Here is a 22061-nt window from a genome sequence, read left to right as displayed (position 1 = left end):
TAAGAGTACACTTTTTGGGTCAGTGAGATTGTTTTTAGATCAATCTTAAAAATGTTTACTTTCCCCTAAAAATGTCTAAATCAGATTAATCATGTATCAAATGAATCCATTGTAAGTTTTTCTGAGAGAAAATTATTTGCTTATAATCAGTCATTCTCGGTGTTCTATTGCTAGTGTCCTCATCCTCTTACCTATTTTAAGAGGTACTTTATTTATTTTATTTTTTGAAATGTTTATTTATTTTTGAGAGAGAAAGAGCACATTCACATTTAAGTGGGGCAGGAGTGGAGAGAGAGGGAGATGGGGTATGAAGCGGGCTCCACACTGACAGTGGAGAGCCCGGTGCGGGGCTTGAACCCATGAACTGTGCCGCCATGACCTGAGTGGAAGTGGGATGCTTAACTGAGTCACCAGGTGCCCCTAATTTAGGAGTTACTTTAATCAAGGATTTTTTTTTTTAATTAAAAATTTTTTTTTATTTTACATTTATTTTTTAATTTTTTTTTTTAACGTTTATTGATTTTTGAGACAGAGAGAGACAGAGCATGAATGGGGGAGGGGCAGAGAGAGGGAGACACAGAATCTGAAACAGTCTACAGGCTCCGAGCTGTCAGCACAGGGCCCGACGCGGGGCTCGAACTCACGGACCGTGAGATCATGACCTGAGCGAAGTCGGACGCTTAACCAACTGAGCCACCCAGGCGCCCCTACATTTATTTTTGAGGGACAGAGTGAGATACAAGCAGCGGTGGGGGTGGGGGCAGAGAGAAAAAGAGACACAGAACCTGTAGCAGGCTCCAGGCTCTAAGCAAGAGTTCAGCACGGACCCTGACACGGGGCTCAAACCCATGAACCGTGAGATCGTGACCTGAGCCTAAGTTAGATGCTCAACTGACTGAGCTACCCAGGTGCCCCTAGTCATGGATTTTTAAAAATGAAATCTCAAGTGATTGAGTTTATGTTTTGGACCTATTCCAAAACTTAACCACCTTAAAATAAAATTGTAGCCTGGATATTTGTACAGTCATGAGCAGCTTTACCACATTCTTGTAAAATATTCCAAAAGTACAGCAAAAGTAAAAAAAAGTGTTAAGTCCCCTTCAGCCCTCTGTCCCCTTCTGCCTTCTTTCAGTCCTCTTCAGTCCTTCTGACTCCTCAGTGTGCTGGATATCCCTCCATCACATCTTTTACCTATGCATTATGGACATATAGAGCATAAAGAAATGTGTGTAGTAGCACCTGGGTGGCTGAGTCGGTTGAGTGTCTGACTTTGGATCAGGTCATGATCTCATTCGTGAGTTCAAGCCCCACATTGGGCTGGCTGTTGTCCGCGCAGAGCCTGCTTCAGATCCTCTGTGCCCCTCTCTCTGCTCTTCCCCTGCTTGTGCTCTTTCAAAAATAAATAAAACATTAAAAAAAAAAAAAGAAATGGGTGTGTATATGTTAACATATATTTTTATGCACTGGGAGCAGTGTTCTGCATTCTGTGTTTTACACTCCATGGTGTCTTGAGATCTTTCTGTGTTAGCACACAGAGTTCAATCTTACTTAAGCTATTGCATAGTGTTGCACAGTATGGATGCACTTTATCTTATATAACCATCTCCATTGCTGGACATTTTAAGTTACTTACCATATTTTAATTGTTTCAGCATTGCAGTTTTTCTAAGATGTCAAAATCTGAAAGCAAATGGGAGATTATGAGATTTCTTGTTTGTTTTGCTGTTATGTTTATAGCTTGAATCTCAGATAGTAGAAATAATGGTTTTCTATAATAAATAGGATACACATTTTATTTCATAGTATTATTAAAAGTGTGCAGTCTTGGGGCGCCTGGGTGGCTCAGTCGGTTGAGTGTCCGACTGTGGCTCAGGTCATGATTTCGTGGTCTGTGAGTTCAGGCCCTGTGTTGGGCTCTGTGCTGACTGCTCAGAGCCTGGAGCCTGCTTCAGATTCTGTGTCTTCCTCGCTCTCTGCCCCTCCACCGCTCATGCTCGCTCGCTCGCTCGCGCTCTCTCTCTCTCTCTGTCAAAAATAAACATTAAAAAAAATTAAAAAAGCGTGCAGTCTCTTAAAGGATATCCTTTAAGTAGATATTATTTGAAATATTAGGTAGATATTATCTAAATGGGTAGATATTATTTGAAATATTAATATTTTATTCTTATAGACACTTGAATTACCTACTAATACCCACTGAATAATGAGCCAGGAAAAGGTATACACTGCGTTGAAGTGGTAAAAACAAAACAATGTACTAAACATTAAAAAAAAAAAAAAGGAAAATAACATTTCCTTTCCTATTTTAAAGTTAATACCTACATAGAAAAGACAAAAAAGAAAATACACATTATCCCAAATTTTACCCATAGTGGGGATTAGTCACCTTTTTTTTTTTTTTAATTTTTTTTTTTTAACGTTTATTTATTTTTGAGACAAAGAGAGACAGAGCATGAAGGGGGGAGGGGCAGAGAGAGAAGGAGACACAGAATCGGAAGCAGGCTCCAGGCTCTGAGCCATCAGCCCAGAGCCTGATGCGGGGCTCGAACTCACAGACCGCAAGATCGTGACCTGAGCTGAAGTCAGACGCTTAACCGACTGCGCCACCCAGGCGCCCCTAGTCACCTTTAAATTTTGGTGACTGTCCTTCCAGAGGGGCGTGTGTGTGTATCCATGTATATGTGAAATTTAATCACATACAATTTTATGAGTGCATTATTGTGTGCATATACTATGCATTCATTTTTCTCTCAACGTGTTTTTCACATGTGATATGTATGTATGCATGAGGACATTTTCACATAATTATGTAAGTGGGAATGCAAGGAATGTACTCTATATGTTCTACAGTTTTTTCATTCTTCAGTGGGTCATTAAAGATATTTTCCTGTCATTGAATATTACAGATATATATTATCCTTTTAATGTCTGTGAACTATTATGTCTCTGTAGACATACCTGATTGATTTTGATCAGTCATATAACAGGAGTGGTTCTCAAATGGGCTTTGGCTTTAGGGAGAATTCTGGGCCGGACACCCTATGTAACCTCCTTTTGGGCAGATACCAAGATGGTTGGGAGTCAAATGGCTTTTCTTGGTATACGTGGTTTTCTCTGGTGACTCTTGGAATTAGTGCTTCCAACTGGGAAGAGAGCTTCCGTAATAAGGGCTCAAGGAGTATGGGTCCTTTGTGGAGTATGGGTCTTTGGGTATGAGGTGACAGGATTGGCAAAGGCTTTAAAGTGATAAGAAATTAGGAATGTTGGGATGGAATTAACAGAGAATATAATGCAAACAGTTAAGGCTCTGGTTCAGGTCAACAGACCAAAGCAGAGAGTAGAGGAGAGGCTTATCAGTTGTGGAAAGGAAAGGAAGTTTTTTTAGTTAGATGAGTTGTGGAGATGGACTTCTCACACAGATACATTTGCCCTCATGGGTTAGGCATTTGTGAGGAGACACTTGCTATGTGGAACTTAAAAATAAACATGATATTGGTTTTTTAATCTTACAGCCTGCACAGAATGGAATGCAGGTGGTGAGGAAGTTACAATTTAGTTTTCATACTTCCTTTTTTTCTTTTTTAAGAAAAAGAAAAGCATTCTGTTTGTACTTTGTGTTCTGCTTCCTTACAGAGCACTCTCAGGCATTTTAGCTACCAGCAAACCATTTTTTATAAAGACTTTTTTTGTGTGTTTCTGTTTAAAGAGTGTGTGGTCTATTCTTACTAGAGTTCCTCCCCTCCCCTCCCCTTCTTCCTTCCACTGACGAAAAAAAGTGCCATGGCACTATTACTGCAGAATGACCCAAATTAGCAAGTGATCAGGGTGTAGAAGACAACTCTGAATGCCAAAGCACATGGGTCAGAAAACCTGAGTCCAGTTTTACCCTGCTAAGTGATTTAATCTTTGCAGCAAGGCTTTGTTCAAAGTGTCCATTTGTAGAGGTATAGGAAAATAAAAAGCTTTGGGAGGGGGCTATTAATAATTTATTATAAAGCACATCAAAAATAGAGTTGAACTAGTATTACCACACTGCCTCTGCCTTTTTACTCTGCTTTGTTAGGGACTGTACCAAAATGGCTTTTTTTCTCTCTTACACATCTACTGATACTCTGTGTTGGGCTTATATATTAATTAAAGTTATGAAGTGTGCCTTAAAATAACATGGCATTCATTAACTCAGTAAACTTATTGAATGAAGGTACTTTTGTATGTATTGGATATATTAAGGCAAATAGTCCATGATCCCCCACCTTATAGAAATTATTGTTTATAAATAAGAGTGAGATAGAAGTATATGCTAGAAGTATATGGATGATAACAAGCAAAAAGGAAGGGAAGTAGTTCTACTGTGGGATGTAGGGATGCCTGAAAAAAGCTTATTAGAGCAGATGATTTTTGAAAGAGGGTTGTTCACTACCTAGGTGCAGATGGGGTGGGGCACGGGCTAAGAGGATGCTCAGACCAGTCCAGAGCATTGTTACTAGGGCCACAGAGGCCTGGGATATTATGATATTGCAAGTAGCTTCATATGGCTCATGTGAAAGTTGTGTATGGAGGAGTGAAAGGAGTTGATGCTAGAGAGGTAGTCAGGGGAGGTTGAAGCTACCCAGATTTTTAAATGGTCGGTTAATTAAATCAGGGAAAGACTATATGGCAAGTGGGAGGAAACAAGATTTCAGGCATGGAGGTCAGTTTGCAGCTGCTAAAGTAATCTAGCTGGAAGTGCCATAGGCCCAAACTCTCAAACTAAGTGATTAAAAATGAAAATGAAGAAAATAAAGATGTATAAACAGTAAGGTGTGACCGATTTTGTATGTTAGTAAAGGAGAAGGAAGATTCAGGATGACTTCCATATAATCTGTCTTACGGGATTTTAGAGGATACCTGTGGCCATTTGAGGTGAAGCTGGTTTAAGAAGGAATTATAATGAGTTTGGTGTATGAACACGCTGAATTTGAGTTGATAAGAGATATCCAGAAAGATGTATTCTGTAGGTATTTGGATCTGGAGCTCTGAATGAATTTATAATCAAGGATGGAGAGTCATCAGATTTGAGTTTTTTTTTTTTTTCAAGGTTTTTAATTTATTTTTGGGACAGAGAGAGACAGAGCATGAACGGGGGAGGGGCAGAGAGAGAGGGAGACACAGAATCGGAAACAGTCTCCAGGCTCTGAGCCATCAGCCCAGAGCCTGACGCGGGGCTCGAACTCACGGACCACGAGATCATGACCTGGCTGAAGTCGGACGCTTAACCGACTGCGCCACCCAGGCGCCCCAAGTTTTTTTTTTTTTTTTTTTTGAGACTGTGGTAGTGTAGATGTGATAATCTAGGAATTCATGAAGAAAAGTGTTGAGAACAAAACATGAACACTATGGGGGTGGGCCAGAAAGAAGAGCTGGTAAAGAAGATTGAGAGGGAATGGTCTGGAAGGAATCCACTGAATTTGTTAGATGGAAGACATTGGTGATTATTGCTAATGGGATTTTAGTGTTGTGCCAGGAGTAAAAACCATATTGCAGAATAATTCTGTGTATGATATTCATTGCCTTTATGCACTGAATTCTAGATTTAAGTACACATATTATTTTTTATTTGTATTTTTTTTTATAAAAAAATTTTATTCAACGTTTGTTTTCTTTTGACAGAGAAAGAGTGAAAGCAGGGGAGGGGCAGAGAGAAGGGGAGACACAGAAACTGAAGCAGGCTGCAGGCTCTGAGCTGTCAGCACGGAGCCCGTATTTTTATTTTTTTAAATGTTTATTTATTTATTTTGAGAAAGAGAGCAGGAGAGGGGCAGAGAGGGAGAGAATCCCAAGCAGGCTCTGAGCTGTCAATGCAGAGCCTTACATGGGGCTTGAAATCACAAACTGTGAGATCATGATCTCAGCCGAAATCAAGAGTCAGATGCTTAACCAACTGAGCCACACAGGTGTGCCAGTGCATATATTTTTTTAAATCAAAAGATAACAGATAAGTTTAGAGAATTCATTAACCAACTCTTGTGTACCCACTATACTGTGTTTTTTTTTTTTAACGGTTTTATTTTTAAATAATTATAGACTCCTAGGAAGTTATGCAAAACCTCCAATATATCCTTCACTTAGCTTCCTCCAGTCACTCTTTTAGCTTAACAGATAGATACCTTATTCATTTTAACAGATGTCCTGAACTGGTTTAAATGCTAATGTTTTGGGATGGGTTATGGAACTGCAGGTGGTGTAAATTTGATTTTGTATCCCCCACATGGTGCAAGCCTGGTGTTATGATTCTCATTGGAGCCTCTCTCCTTCCATTGAAGGCAGGGCAGATGGCAAGCTCCCTTGCCGCTTCTCAGGGTACATGGGTGGAGCATTTCCAGTCCCTTTGCACATACTGAGCACCGCTTTTGAAGATCTCGGCTCAAAATAGGGGTTTTACCTCCAGCTCTTGCCTGAAATAGGTTCAGAATCAGGTCTTCTATCTCTAGACCAGGATCCCCTGAGACTGCCTTCCTGTCAGCTAGAGCTTACATCTTTGAGTTTCTTCCTTTCTGGAACCTGGGAATTCCACCCCCCCCATCCTTGCCCTTTAGGAGTTCAATTGTATTCTAGTTTTTCTTGTTGATTTGGCATTTCAGTGAGTGTATTTGGGCACATAGATGTATTTGTTTAGTCTACCTTGTCGCTTGAATCAAAAGTCTAATAAACTGCTTTATAATTTATTTCTTAATTTTAAAGTATTGGAGGTCAGGTTATATTATTCTTGTTAAAATATTTATTTTTAATATGGATAATACATAAACATTAAAAAATCAAAATAGAGAAATAAAACACAAAAAATACAAAAAAAAGGATAATATATGCATGTGGTGTGAAATTGGAAAGATAAAGGGTATATGTGTTTCCCTTTGTTCTCTACCTGCCTCACCCAGTTTGCCTTTATAGATAATAACCATTTATCAGTTTTTTATGTATCCTAGAGATAGACTGTGCACTAGTTTTCTTTTTTTTTAACAGCAGTTTTAACTTTAAGGTAGTGCTTATAATTTAATTTTGTAATCAGTATTCAGGATTTTTCCGTTTGACAAGTAGTAATTGTATTCTTTGAGAGCTTTTGAGGGAGAACGTTATACTAATTATGTGTTATATGTATGTTTATATATATATATGTGAATGGATTATCTGTGTTTTAATTTTTGTTCACTTGAGAAAACCCTCAAAATGTGACAGAATCTGACAAAATAGTATAAACTGTTGATTCAAGTGTTATAAGGAATATTAAAATAATGGAACATTAACCCTAATTTTTAGGAGGTAGTGGAAATGATATTTTAAGGTACTGGAATCTTATCAAAACACCTCAAGGATATCCTTAAAAATTATCCTAATTACTAATCAGTACATAGTGTTGTTTGCATATGTGCAGATAATCGCCCAGAGAAGTGAAGGAGGCTCTGTCAAAGATGAAGCCCTCTCTTTTAGGTTCCTTAGCCATAGTTTATACCATTGATTGCCTAACTGCAGCTTGGTGAGATTCACTGGCACGGAAACAAAAAATGGAAGCCTATGACCTAATATGTTTTCTTCCTTAGATCAACCTCTCCACTTCTCCTACACCTGCACAGTTAATAAGCCGTTCCCAGGCTTCCAGTTCTACCAGCGGCAGTATTACCCAACAGACTATGTTACTAGGGAGTACCTCCCCTACCCTAACGGCAAGCCAAGCTCAAATGTATCTCCGAGCTCAAATGGTAAGATATGAGCTACCAAATTTTTTCAGTGTTTAAGGACTTGAGAGAGATCAAAATGTTTCTTGATTTGATGCAGTAAGAGGCATTTTTAATATTTAAGAAATGGTTAACAAATTTTTTATATGTGTGCTTCGCTCTTATACATATATGTCATGAAAAATTCTACTTTTAATTGGTAGGCCTTCTTGGTGTATCAAATAGTAGCAACTTTGGGAAGCTAACAGATTCTGTAACATGGAGCGATTTTTTAATATAAAGTTTTATTGATTTCAAACCAATTTCACATTTTTACATCTCTGAAACTGAGATGCATTTATAACTGATGGCATCTTACAGTATAATAATTGAGAGTTGCAGTGATAAGAAAGCCATTGTGTATCTTTGACATCCTAAATTTGATGAAGTAGTTACAAATGTTAAAAACTTGGTGGTTAACTGTTAAGTTAGAATTTATGTTGTGGGATCTTCTGAAATCTGGATTGGAGTTCCTGGTAGTTTACCAGATGATTTTTAGCTTTGGTTATTCCCATCTCAAAATCTGAGAGGTATTTGTGTTGTGTTTACTTTGATCTTTTGTTAATACAGGAATGTTAATTTGGCTATTCTTTATTTGAGTACCTGCTGATTTCCTAATTTGACTATCGAGCTTCTTTAAGGAATGTAGAAATTGTTGACATTTACTTTATTTGGTGTCTTTACAGGTAGCTAGACAAGAGCTTTGGCCTAATATATATTTATTTATATTCTTTTTTGTTCAGTGAATGAATATATATCTGGATCACCAGTTTTCCACTAAAATGACAGAGTTTTCCATCGTATTTCTAAGAGGAAACCATGACATGACCGACCTTTTATTTACAGATTATTCAGTAGACATTACCATATTTCTGATTTTATTTCCCCAGGAGATCTTATTTAATTAATAATATGCTTTAAAATTAGACTAAACTATTTGAAATGACCACTTTGACCTCTTTATAAAACTTGCAGGTTCACATGGTTCAAGCTACATAGAACATTTTCTCTTGAGGTTTCCTGCTTTCAGCTGTTTATTCTGGGAATTACCTTCTTGTGAAAGTTATACTTGGTTAATTCATTTAAATTTAGCATATAAAGAACTGAAATTTAAAAGATCTCTTGACTGGTAATTTTAATTTAAATAGGAAACTGAATAATTTGTAATGCAACTTTGAAATAGAACATTTTCACATTGTTTGAAATAACTCTCATAATTTACTAAATTGGATAATCTCTGAGTGGATTGTATTGCCTTTTTAAACTAATGGCATTCTGTTTCAATATTAAAAAATAACATATGAAGAGATGGTGATGATAAATAAATCGAGTATGTCTTCCTTTATTTGATGTGAAGCTTTTTTGCAGGTGTTTCATTGTTGTATTTTGACATGTTGTGGCATTTACATTTGGAATGAATATTTCTTTATGAATAGTTTTAAAATCAAGAGCAGCCTAGGTTTGTACTATAGATCCCATGTGGCTGAGTGAAATACTGTAGTGTAGTTTGTAGCATAGTTATCTTTTGTGATGAAGAACACTGAAAAGACTTTTGTGTTTCTTTTCAGGTTTCTCACTGAAATTTGTATTCAAGAGTAGTGACTATGGTTGTCCACTGTAAATAACTTCCATTTTAGGAATCCTGCCATAGTTTTAAGCTGGCAAAAGTTTAAGCATCATAGTAGCTTATTTGGGGCAAAATTTGGTATGAGGATTTCATATTACCAAAATACATTTTCTTTTTTGAGCACTGATTTATTTTTCTACTCATCAGAATCATGAGCTGTTTCAAACTGTTTATGGTTTTTTTATTTTTTTTAATTTTTATTTATTTTTTTTAGTTCTCTATTAGAAACTTCTCTTTGTCACGTAAAACCTTTTGCTTAGGAGACAATCCTAAACTGCATTGTCTTTCTGTCACAAATTTCAGTCTCTCTTGCCTGCTATACATTGTGTGTGGGACACGTTCTTTTGTCTTAGGGTATTTTTTTGGTTTTTCTGTCTGTACAGCTGATTTTCACACCCGCTACCACTGTGGCTGCTGTACAGTCTGACATTCCTGTTGTCTCGTCGTCATCGTCATCTTCCTGTCAGTCTGCAGCTACTCAGGTGAGCTTGTCTGCTTCATAATGTGGTACTTGAGGTCTGGATCTTCAGGTTAAAGATAAGCATACGTTGTGTTTAAGTTACTGATGGTTACAGTGCTCTCTGTTGTACATTTCAGATTGGAATTTAATAAAATACCATGAGAACTTCAAGAAGGTTTTTTGGTTTTATACAAATTATATTAAAAACAAAACAAAACCAATCAAAACAAAACAAACAAATTATATTGCCATTAAACACAGATATTTAGGTTATTTGACCTTAGTGAAAGTTAATGAGGTTTTGCTGTTATATATGTTTGTTTTATTATAAAGCAGATTTATTGCTCTTATTATGTGAGTTGTATTCTTTTGTGTAGATTATTTTGTAAGCAGTTGTGTAATAACGTAAGTCAAGATAGATTTTAAGTTTAAAAGTGAATTGGGGATATTTTTAATTTGAAAAATTGAATAGAGTATTATCTTGTTTGGTACTATGAGAGAAACGAACCTTAATTTTCTCCTCACCATTCACAAAAGTAAACTAGAAGTACAATGTAGACTTAAAGGTAAAAGCCAAAACTACAAAATCTCTACAGGAAAACATAGCATTATCTTCACAACATTAGGGTAGACAAAGCTTTCTTAGGACACAAACAGTACTAATCGTGAAAGAAAATAACAAATTGGAATTTATCAAAATTAAAATCTTCAAAAAACATTGTTACCAAAGTGAAGAGGCGGTCCATAGACTGAGGAAAAATGTTCATAGTACATACATCTGACAAAAGACTTGTATCCAGAATATACAAACTATGCTTACAACTCAATAAGATCGTGAGCAATTCAGTTAAAAATGGGCCAAAGATTTAACACTTTGCAAAGGAAGATATACAAAAGGCCATGATAAGCACATGAAAAAAATGTTCAACATCATTAATCCCTTTAGAAATCAAAATCAAAATCACAGTGAATATCACTACACACTAGAATGGCTGAAATGAAGGAGACTCATAATACCACATGTTGGTGAGAATGTGGAGCAACCACAATTTCATAATATTGCTGGTGAGATTGTAAAATGGTTCAGTGATTTTGGAAAACAGTTTGTCAGTTCTTTATAAAGTTAAACATATACTGGGGCGCCTGGGTGGCTCAGTCAGTTAAGTGTCTGACCTCAGCTCAGGTCATGATCTCACGGTTCATGGGTTCAAGCCCCACATCAGGCTCTGTGCTGACAGCTCAGAGCCTGGAGCCTGCTTCGGATTCTGTGTCTCCCTCTCTCTCTGCCCCTCCCCCCCCCCCCCGCCCATGCTCATGCTCTGTCTCTTTCTGTCTCTCAAAAATAAATAAATACAAACAAAATTTAAAAAAAGTTAAACATATACTTAACATATGACCCAGCAATTCTGTTTATAGGTGTTCACTCTGAGAGGTGTGGAAACATAGCCATATAAAGATGTGTAAATGAATGTTTGTGGCAGCTCTATTCAGAATAGCCCTGAACTGGAAGCAACTAATGTCTTTAAACTGGTGAATGGATAAACAAATTATGGAGTATTACTCAGAAATAAAAAAGGACAAACTCCTGATGCATCTCAGAAACATTATAATAGCAAATAATGCAGACACCAGACAGTATCTACCTTGTGATTCTATTTATGTGAAATCCTAGAACAAGTACAGCTAATCTATCGTGAAAAAATTAGATTGATGGTACCTGGGACTGAATGTGGGAGAGATTGACTGGTGCCAGGGTATGGGTGAACTTTTAGGATAATGGAAATGTCCTGTATTTTCATTAGGGTGGTGGTAACATGGTGTATACATATATCAAAATTCAGTAGAACTGGTTTATTCATCTTACTGTATGTAAGTTACACCTCAGTAAAGATTAAAATGAATTAAATTGAATAAGTTTTAATTTGTTTTTTTAAAGATGTTATTTTTTTAACTAATCTCTACAACCCAGCATGGGGCTTAAACTCACAAACCTGAGATCAAAAGTCAAATGCTCTACCAACTGAACCAGCCAGGCACCCAGAATAAATTTTAAATCAAAACAATTGTGTAGAATAATACTTTGTATGATAGATACTGTTTAGGTATTTTTCCATAAAAAATGTTTTAGATACATATGGCAGAAATAGGTGTATCTTAGAATCATCCTTAGCTTTATATTTTTAATCTCAATTTTTTGGTAAAAGGTAAAAAATGAGAGAGTAGTAATATTCTTTGGTACTTTTTGTAGAACCTCTTTATTATTTATTGAATAATAAAGACCATTTTGCATATATCAGAATATAAAGATGGTGGTCAGGTTTCTCCTAATGTGCTCTGTGAGCCCTCCACAATTCCTTAACTTTGTTGTACTTTAGTTTCCATATTTACAAAATGAAACCTTTGTTAACTTTGTTTTTTGAGCTCCAACCTTTTTTTTTTTTTTAAGTTTATTTTGAGAGAGGGGAGAGAGTATTTGCATGCGCACACGTGAGAGAGGGGCGGCGCAGAGCCCTACATGGGGCTTGAACTCATGAACCAGGAGATCATGACCTGAGCTGTGAGCCTTTTTGATATATCTTTGTGGAGTGAATTTGTTGAAGTAATGATCTTCCTGTTTTCTTTTGGTTTTGTAAACCTAATAAAGGAAGACCATTATCAACCTCCAGAATATGTTTATTTTTTTAATGCTTGACTTTGTTCCAACAAGATTCTAATTGATTTACAAGATGCATACAATAAAACGAGATAAAAACAATTGAAAACATGCATGAAAAAAGCAGAAATTAAAATAGGAAAGTGGCATGGAGTTAGGAGTGAGGTTCCCAAATCAAATTACATGCATGAAGTCCTCCATGGACTTAATTTTATCTCCCACTTCAGTTATTTATTAGTTGTATAACTTTAGCCAAGTTATCAAACGTGTTTAATAGTCATACATACTTGCAGGGTAAGTTGAAGTATGAATAGTAGATGTATTTAGTGTCTAGAACATTATAGGCACCCAGTACTTTTTTTGCAAAGGGAAGAATAGAAAGACCTGGGTTCAGATTCTGACTTCAGCACCAACTGCCAGCTTTGTCACTTAACAGTTGATTGATTTTGGACGAGGTCATAGTGTAGCGTAGTGTTATAAGTTTGGTCTCTGGAGCCAGACTCTCCCGATTGGAATACATGCTCTACCACTTTCTCATTGTATATCATTGATCTCTTGCCTCAGTTTCAACAGTATAAAATAAATATTTATAAAATACTTACTTCAAAGTTTTGTAGTGAGGATTAGATATGTTAATAGTTGAAAAATAGAACAATATCTGATATGTAGCACTCAGTAGATGTTTTTGTTATTATTACCTGGGCTGAGCCTCACTTTTTTTTTATTTTATTTTTTTAAGTAAGCTCTCCACCCAGTGTGGAGCTTGAACTCTCAACCCTGAGATCAAGAGTTGGCACACCCAGGGCACCTGGGTGGCTCAGTTGGTTAAGCATCCAACCTCATCTCAGGTCATGATCTCACGGTTCGTGGGTTCGAGTCCTGTGTTGGGCTCTACACTATCATTGCAGAGCCTGCTTGGGATTCTCTCTCTGCCCCTCCCCAACTTGTGTTCTCTCACTTTCTAAATACATACATACATACATACCTTAAAAAAAATAAAGAGTTACACACTCTAAAGACTGAGGCAGCCAGGTGCCCTGAGCCTCAATTTCTTCACTGTAAACTAAAATAGCTCAGAGTTGTTATAAGGAATAAAGAGACAGTACTCATAAAGTACTTAGCATAGTGCTTGGCACCTATCACATGCCACTAATCACCATTTTTGTTATACAGTATCTAAAGATGAGTCATGAATTTGGTTCTTAGGTTTCAAGTAGCTAATAGTGAAGAGAGAAAGACAACCATTTAAATGATTCATAGTTTCCAAGGTAGAATAAACCAGTTGTTAAGGAAACAACTACATGCTCTCTAGAGTGCTCTAGAGTTGTGTTGTGGGTTCTCATGGAGAAAACATCTTACAGTGTCTTTAGTAGTATCTTTAAATGTGAACATAGTCAAAATAATTTATAAAAGTGACTCTTTGGGATTCAGGCCAATGTGATACAAGTATTTGGCTCTGTGATGATCTGACTTAATTCAAGGATAGACTTTGAGAAACTAAAGGAATGGATTGACCTTTAGGAATTTATCTACAAATGTTTTTTCTTTACTTTGGTTTTGAAACGGCAGTGAATGAAACTGGCAGTGGTAGGGGATGCTAATACTTTGAATATTCTTTCCTCAAATTCGGGGCTGTTAGTTTTGAAATATTTGTGTTCCACTTTGTTAATTTTTAAACTTATATTTGAAAATTTTATTTTATTAAAAAAATTTTTTAAACATTTATTTATTTTTGAGAGACTGAGCACGAGCTGGGGAGGGGCTGAGGGAGAGGCAGACACAGAATCCAAAGCAGGCTTCAGGCTCTGAGCTGTCAGCACAGAGCCAGACGCAGGGCCTAAACCCATGAACTGTGAGATCATGACCTAAGCCGAAGTCGGATGCTTACCAATTGAGCCACCCAGGAGCCCCATATTTGAAAATTTTTAAACAATGAATTTATAATTGAGAAATACCAAAGTTGACATTTTATTTTAATACTCTTTTACAGAAGTTGGTATAAGTTAATTTTTCCTTTGTATTAAAATTTTATTTGTAGCATACTATCCAAAAATAAGAAATTTGGAATATCTTACCTTTGATTACTATTACTTATTTAAAAATTTGTTTAATGTTTATTTTTGAGAGAGAGAGTGCACGTGCATGAAAGCGGGGAAGGGTGGAGAAAGGAAGAGAGAGAACATCCCAAGCAGGCTCCATGCTGTCCATGCAGAACCCAGTGTGGAGCTCCAAGTCACAAACTGAAATTATGACCTGAGCTGAAATCAAGAGTCGGACACTCAACCGACTAAGCCATCCAGGCCCCCCCCCCTTATTTACTATTTTAAATGCTCCATCCCTTTTCCCTACCATGACCAAGAAAATAAAAATAAGTAAAAAAAAATACAATTTTCAGAAAGATACAGGACTAAAAGCAACAAATCTTACTTACCAATGCTATCGGGGAAATGCTTTTAGAATTGAGAAGAAAACAGCCCTTTGGATTTAAGAGCTAGAAGCTCAGGAGCGCCTGGGTGGCTCTGTTGGTTAAGCTTCCGACTTCCGCTTAAGTCATGATCTCACTGTTGCTGAGTTTGAGCCCTGCATAGGGTTCAGTGCTGACAGTGCAGAGACTGTCTACTCTCTCTCTCTCTGTCCCTCCCCCTGGTGTGCTCTCACTCACTCTCTCTCTCTCAAAATAAATAAATAAGCTTAAAATAAAAACTAGAAACTCAACTCCACTGTTAGCAGTCTGACATTAAATCTTAGTTTCCTCATCTGCAAAGAAGGGATGCTATAGTAATTCACGCGGTATTTGTTACAAATTAAATAATTGATGTGAGAGTATTTGAGGAATCCACTGTAAAAATGTCATGTGTGAAATTAGCAGAAATAAGTCATGTGAAACCTAGACATTTTTAAAAGTCAGAACGTTTCCATAATTTGATCATACGAAAAGTTCAGATGAAAGCAAATTGGACATTAGAGTGCCTTACTATTCTGTATCTAGAAAGGTTGGGTTCTTCTCAAAAGGGAAGCTCTGTCAAGGAAATCTGAACATGTCGATCTTTCTATTAACAGCTAAATTAACTCAGTAACATACTTTGAGTATAGTTAGCAGATTTGAAATTTATTGTAAACATATAAACCGAGATGACCATGGCTATTACAGCCATATTCTAAAATTTATCTCTTCATATAAATAATATATAGTTTATAAAATATATAATAAGGACACACATATATTTTCTTTCAGAATTCCAGAAAGTAAAATTAGAAGAAAAGTTGTATGATTCTACAGAAATGGACTGCTACAGGTTTAGCGTTCATTGTGTGAAATCCTCATTTACTGTGAATATGCTTTTCATTTGAAAGAAAGCTTTCAAGTTTTCTAGATTATAATTCAGCCTTTGGTTATTATTGTGATGTGGTTCACCTTATAGATCAATTATGGCAGATGTTAAATTTTAGGCTCTTTCTCCTTACTTCCTGAAAGATTTTAATGTGCCTCTACTAGATATTTGTTGAGTTTTTTTTGGTTAAATATGAACAGATTTTAATGTTTGCTAAAAAAAAAAAAAACATAGAACTAAATACTTACCAAAAAAATAAATAAAAGCCAGTTAACATATATTTTAAAATAAGAAATAGGAGAATATCTCAGACTTGTGGAGTTTCTGTTATGTCTGTAGCACTCATCTGTGGGGAGTATAAAAATGCATGTCAGAGATGAGAGCCTGCCAGCCAGAGTCTCAGTATTTCATTGGCAGAGACATTAGTAATTCTAAAATAAGCTAGATATTTGTCAGTGCTGTAGGCCAATATGATCCAATTTCAATGGGAAATGCTTTCTAGACGGAGGAGACGTTATTTCTAACTAGTGACTTTGTAGAGGTTTCTTTGGGAGAGTCAGTGTGATTTTTACTGGGCCTTGAAGAATGGATTGGACTTCAGGAGACAGCTTTGAGGAAGTATTTGGCATTTTAGGCAAGAGAAACTTGAGTCAAGGGCTCAAGTACATGAACAAGTACATCAAGGAAGTACAAGATGTGTTTGGAGAAGGGTGAGCAGAACAGTTTGGCTAGAATGAATATTGTGGATTGGAGTAGTGGAAGATGAGCTTGAAGTGGTTTGGACCTAGACTGTGGAGGGCTTTCAGTGGCAAGCTTAGAAACCTGGATTTTAGCACATTTTATTTTTGCATTAAATTTTCATAATACAGCAGTTGTTAGTCCACTTACATTGCTATGGAGTATTTGACAAAAATCAGAGAAGATGCTCCATGTAGTCTCACTTAGAAATTTTTTTCAGTAGCTCAGAATAGAATGATTTAAGCTTCAACTGCTCTGAAGTAAACATTTATTTAGTGTCTGTCATTGGCTGAACACTGCATTTGGCACTTGTGAAGAGAATGGATCGCCTGTGAGTATCAGTTAATGATGCAGTTCCAGAGACAGACCACACATGAAACTGAGGAGTGTTCATAATGCCTCAGTATCTCACTTGCTTTGTCACTTTAGAATCTCTTACTTTAATTTCCTACTCATGCCGTATTTAATGCATTCATTCCAGGTAGGTGAAAGGTTAGGCAGCTCTTGGAAAGGCATTTTCTGCCTTGCTCTTTGGAAATGTTATAAACCTCAGGTGAGAGTCGTTGGGATGATCCTTGCTACCTTCCAGACTGGCAGTATGTGTAGAGTAACCCTGGGTGTAGACAGGAGCCTTGACCATAAGCCATTTCAAGTCTGTGCACAGTCTTGTTAGTTCACAAGATCTAGTTCTCAGAGGCAAGTTAGTATTACATAACAACAGGATTTTAAAAAGGAGTTAATGGGAAATGATTTTCATAATTATCACAATGGGGTAGGTGATTTGATGAATTAGTTTTCTTATTTACAAGATGAGTGCCCCCCTCCCCCAAAACCCCAAAAAACAAAAAAACAAGATGAGTTGTTTCCATATAATCTCAATAGAATGGGTTTTTTTTTTTCCTTTTGGTACCTCTTTCTGATCTATATGAGGATGACAGTATCTTTTGTGCACTCTCCTAACTGTATGTGTAGTAACAGTGAGGCCCATGTAACATGAGGCCCTTGTAACTTTCAGTGTTTTACAATCTTGGCCTGGAGAAGTGAAAGTGAAGTTGAAGGAATTGCTCCTTCTTCCCTTATGCACCCTGGGCTCTTCTGCCCTGCACCTTTGCTCCGGTTTTCTCCCATATCTGGAATACCCTTCTTTCCCCTCCCTTCGGCTGTCTCTGAGCTGGTAACTTCAAAGTGCAGTATGTTGCATAGTAATTTCGTCATATTCATAGTTCATTTGTTATATACATACTGTTTTCATGTTGTTCTTAATGATTCCCTTAATGTCTTCTAAAAATTTTTTTCCTTAATTTAAGGTATGATTACTTAGAGTCCTAACTCCCCTTTCCTTTAGGATTAATCAGTTGTTTAAAGTGGAACTTTATGTATGAAAAGCGTAATGTAAACTTGTTGTCATTGTTATAATGGTAATGATTATCACATCTCAATTAATACCATCTGTTTCATCCTTATTTTTTGTTGTGTGGTTCTTAGGTTCAGAATTTAACATTACGCAGCCAGAAGTTGGGTGTATTATCTAGCTCACAGAACGGTCCGCCAAAAAGCACTAGTCAAACTCAGTCATTGACAATTTGTCATAACAAAACAACAGTGACCAGTTCTAAAATCAGCCAACGAGATCCTTCTCCAGAAAGTAATAAGAAAGGAGAAAGTCCAAGTCTGGAATCACGCAGCACAGCTGTCACTCGGACATCAAGTATTCACCAGTTAATAGCACCAGGTAGGATAAAACTTGTTGAAAATAGTTGCATTATTCATACAAAAGATGTCTATTACTTGAACAAGAACAATGCTTTTAAAACATTTTAAAATGTGAATTTCATGAGTTTACAAAAAGTCAGTATTGTAGCTTGAAAAAAGGGAAACCAAAAGAGCCCAACAGCTAAAACAAATTACAATAATAAACTTTTTTGGTCAGTTAGCATTTGATTAACATCTTCATTGTGTGCTGGTCTCCCATTATACTAGTAAAACCAATAGCTTTTATTTTTTATTTATTTGATTAAAAAATTTTTTTAACTCTTCTATGGTTAATGTATAGTGTTATATTAGTTTCAGGTGTACAGTGTAGTGATTCGACAATTCTCTTTATTACTGCTTATCAAGATAAGCATACTCTTAATCTCCATCACCTATTTCACTCATCCCCCAATCCACTCCCCTCTGGTAAACCCTTTGTTCACTGTAGTTAAGAATCTGTTTTTTTGTTTTTTTTTCTTGTTCATTTGTTTCTTAAACTCTACATGTGAAGAATTCATATGGTAGTTGTCTTTCTCTTGTTTCACTTAACATTAAATTCTCTAGCTCTATATATGTTGTTGCAAATGGCAAGATTTAATTCTTTTTGATGGCTGAGTAATATTCCATTGTATATATCTACACATCTTTATCCATTCATCTATGGATGGACACTTGGGCTGTGTCCATAATTTGGCTATTGTAAATAATGCTGCAAAAACAGGGGTGCATGTATCCTTTTGAATTAGTGTTTTCATATTCTTTGGGTAAATACTCATTGGTGTAATTACTGGATTGTAGGATAGTTCTATTTTTAATTTTTTGAGGAACCTCCATCGTGTTTTCCACAGTGGCTGCACCAGTTTGCATTGCTGTCAACAGTGCAAGAGGGTTCCTTTTTCTCCACATCCTGTCAGTGCTTGTTATTATAAAACCTTCTAGCTTTAAAGAAAAAAAAAAAAAAAGATTTGCCTATAGTTTATTTAATATGCTTTAGTGGAACAAAATTAAAACCTCTAAAAAAAAAAAAAGCACACATTTTTTGTAAAGTTGTCATTAGTGAGTGGAGTTTACCACTTTCCAAAACTAAGGATTTTGTGTAATTATTTCCCTTACCATGTTGCTTTTTTTCCATCTTTTATTTCATTTCTGAGAGGAAGATGTCAGGCAGTCAGTTAAGTCATTTTCATTCTCATCAACCTTTGAAACCTTCTGCTGTCCACAGATAACTGTTTCACGGTTCTCATGCTGAAAATGTTGGGGCCATCCAGCATGAGTTTCCTTACCATCTCTTCTATTCATCTCAGAATTTCTCAGTGTTGAGCTTTGTTCACTTATAATAAGATAAGGAGTTATCTGCTTTCTACTTTAAAGTTAACACTGATTGTGTCATTGATTTGCATCTTTTTTTTTTTTTTTACCAGCACCTGAGTTTTTCTTGTAGTTGTTACAGCATGTTTTGTTTCCCTCATGCTGGATCCTTTCCTTTGCTTCTCATGCATACTTAGATTTCTCCTATATATATCTGCATATGTTATTTCAATAGCTATTTCAACTATTGTTTATTGAAAGTATGTGTGTGTGTCATTCACTGGGCTAGACATCACATATGTTTCATTAAAAATCCTCCTGGGGCACCTGGGTGGCTCAGTCAGTTGAGTGTCTGACTTTCGGTTTTGGCTCAGTTCATGATCTCATGGTTTATGGGTTCAAGCCCCTTGCACGCTCTGTGCTGACAGCTCAGGATCCACTTGGGATTCTCCTTCACTCTCTCTCTCTGCCCTTCCCCTGTGTGCTCATGCCTACTCTCTCTCTCTCTTTCAAAATAAATAAATTAAAAAAAAGTTATTTCTAATAAATGTCTTTCTCAAAATAGGTAAATAAACTTAAAAAACCCCTCCTTTGATCCAACTTCATCAAGTAAGCGTCTTCTTTCTTTTTAAAACTCTGCATTACTTCTTAAAGATTAATTTTATATTACTGAAGTCTCCTTTTTCTCCACCTAAACCTATTTCTCTTACATCTTTCCTCTGTGTTAATATTGCCAGCATCCTCAGCACCCAACCTCAGTGTCTTGTAATTGTTTGATTCCCCTAGTTAGAAATCTCTCATCACTTTGAACTTGTATAGCATTTTTATGCTTCCTCATGGTCCTTTTTCTTTTATAGTTGTTGATATACTTAGCTTTTCCCTAGATAGTAAGCTCTTTGAGAGTAAGATAATAATATTGAGGACTTACATGTCAAGTACTTTACAATTATTAACTCCTTTAATCCTTTTTCAGATTCACCTTTTCATCCCTTAATCTTAACAGCGATAAATTGTACCTTATAAACACTTTCTACAATAGATGGACAGTAAATATTTGTTGGATTAATAGTTGATTTTTTTTCCCATTTGAATTTTGGAAATTAAGTACAGGCTTTGTTATAATGTATAAATTAATAAATCCATTCATAGTATAGTGTGGTGTGAATTCTTTTTTATAAACATTATGTGTGCTTAGGTACTGTTCTCTGTATGGCTTGATAACAGGATTTTTGTATTGTACTGTCCAGAGTATTTTTAGCCTCAAACCAGCCTCTGGCCAGTGTTGATAGAGGAGTCAGTGTGGACAAGCAGTGACCCACTGCACTTGAAATGACTGCTTAGGGGACAGTTTTTAGTGACTCTTACAGTTATGATAGATTATAATGAAGGGTGGGTTAGTTTACTGCCAAAGAGAATGCTACCTTCAAAGAAAGCTAGGACCTCTTTCAGGGTGAGTTCAAGCAAGGAGATCTACTTTTAGATTTTCAGTCCTACTGAACTCCCAGTACCTGGTTCTTTTTTTTTTTTTTTTTAAGTTTATTTATTTTGAGAGGGGAGGGAGGGGCAGAGAGAGAGAGAGAATGAATGCCAAGCAGGCTCTGCACTGTAATTGTGGAGCCTGATGTGGGACTTGAACTCACAAACCCCTGAGATCATTACCTGAGCTGAAATCAAGAGTCCCAGTACCTGGTTCTAAGTTGACAGTTACTCTTCCCCTTTTTTTTCATTGATAGTGTGATAGTATCCCTATAGTTGCCTTCCTCTGATAGCCAGTATTTTATGTGGGTATGGAGGAGACAGGTAGGCTAAAACCATCAGAGTCTCAGGACAATTCAATTCCAAATTTAGATCTCTTAACGTGTTCTAACCAAACTCCAGTTTCCCATGGTGTTGTTGATTAGAAACAAAACCAATGAAACACCCTCAGCCACAAAAACCTTTGCAGCTGCCAAACTTATAAATTCATTTAAGCCTTACACTGCAGTTATGCAAAGTAATTTATATCTCCTGTCTAGGAAACAACTGTATTTTTCCACTCTTAGTTTTTCTGCACTTGTTGGTGGGAAGTTAGTCTGAAATGAAGATTTTTTTTCTTTTTTGAGATTCTCGAATTGGTAATTTGTCTTTTTCCTTAGAAAAATGCTTATTCCTATAAGTTGCTTTCAAATATGAGAAAAATCTACTGGTGTCCTAATGCAGTATAGACTAATAATTATTATAATGGACATGGTTATTATTTCTTTATATTTATTTCTAGGGTGCTAAAATCGTTTGATTTTTTCCGTCATTTTTTTAAATTAAAAAAAAAATTAAGTTTATTTTTGAGAGAGAGACAGAGAGTGAGTAGGGGAGGGCAGAGAGAGAGAGGGATAGAGAAAATCCCAAGCAGACTCTGTACTGTCAGCACAGAGCTGGATATGGGGCTCAAACTCACAAACCGTGA

General features: G+C 36.4%; 1 protein-coding gene across 8 annotated transcripts in view; it reads left to right on the top strand.

Moving 5' to 3' along the window:
* Positions 1-22061, top strand: part of PHC3 (polyhomeotic homolog 3) — a 91959-nt gene that overhangs the window by 15560 nt on the left and 54338 nt on the right. For 7 of the 8 annotated variants that reach the window (XR_006965805.1, XR_006965804.1, XR_006965806.1 and 4 more), the window contains exons 5-7: positions 7575-7733; positions 9759-9857; positions 18044-18290. Coding sequence is in view for 4 of the 8 variants with exons in the window: in XM_047100364.1 (XP_046956320.1) it covers positions 7575-7733; positions 9759-9857; positions 18044-18290 (505 nt within the window). In the remaining 4 variants the exon portion in view is untranslated. The remainder of the gene's footprint in view (positions 1-7574; positions 7734-9758; positions 9858-18043; positions 18291-22061) is intronic. The other variant, XR_006965807.1, reaches the window with a different exon arrangement.

Source organism: Lynx rufus, unplaced genomic scaffold (genome assembly GCF_022079265.1).
Source record: "Lynx rufus isolate CCGP_SWC_20201006 ecotype Redwood Valley unplaced genomic scaffold, mLynRuf1.p SCAF_5, whole genome shotgun sequence".
NCBI lineage: Eukaryota > Metazoa > Chordata > Mammalia > Carnivora > Felidae > Lynx > Lynx rufus.
Note: the sequence above shows the minus strand (reverse complement) of the source record. Positions and strands in the feature narration are given on the sequence as shown.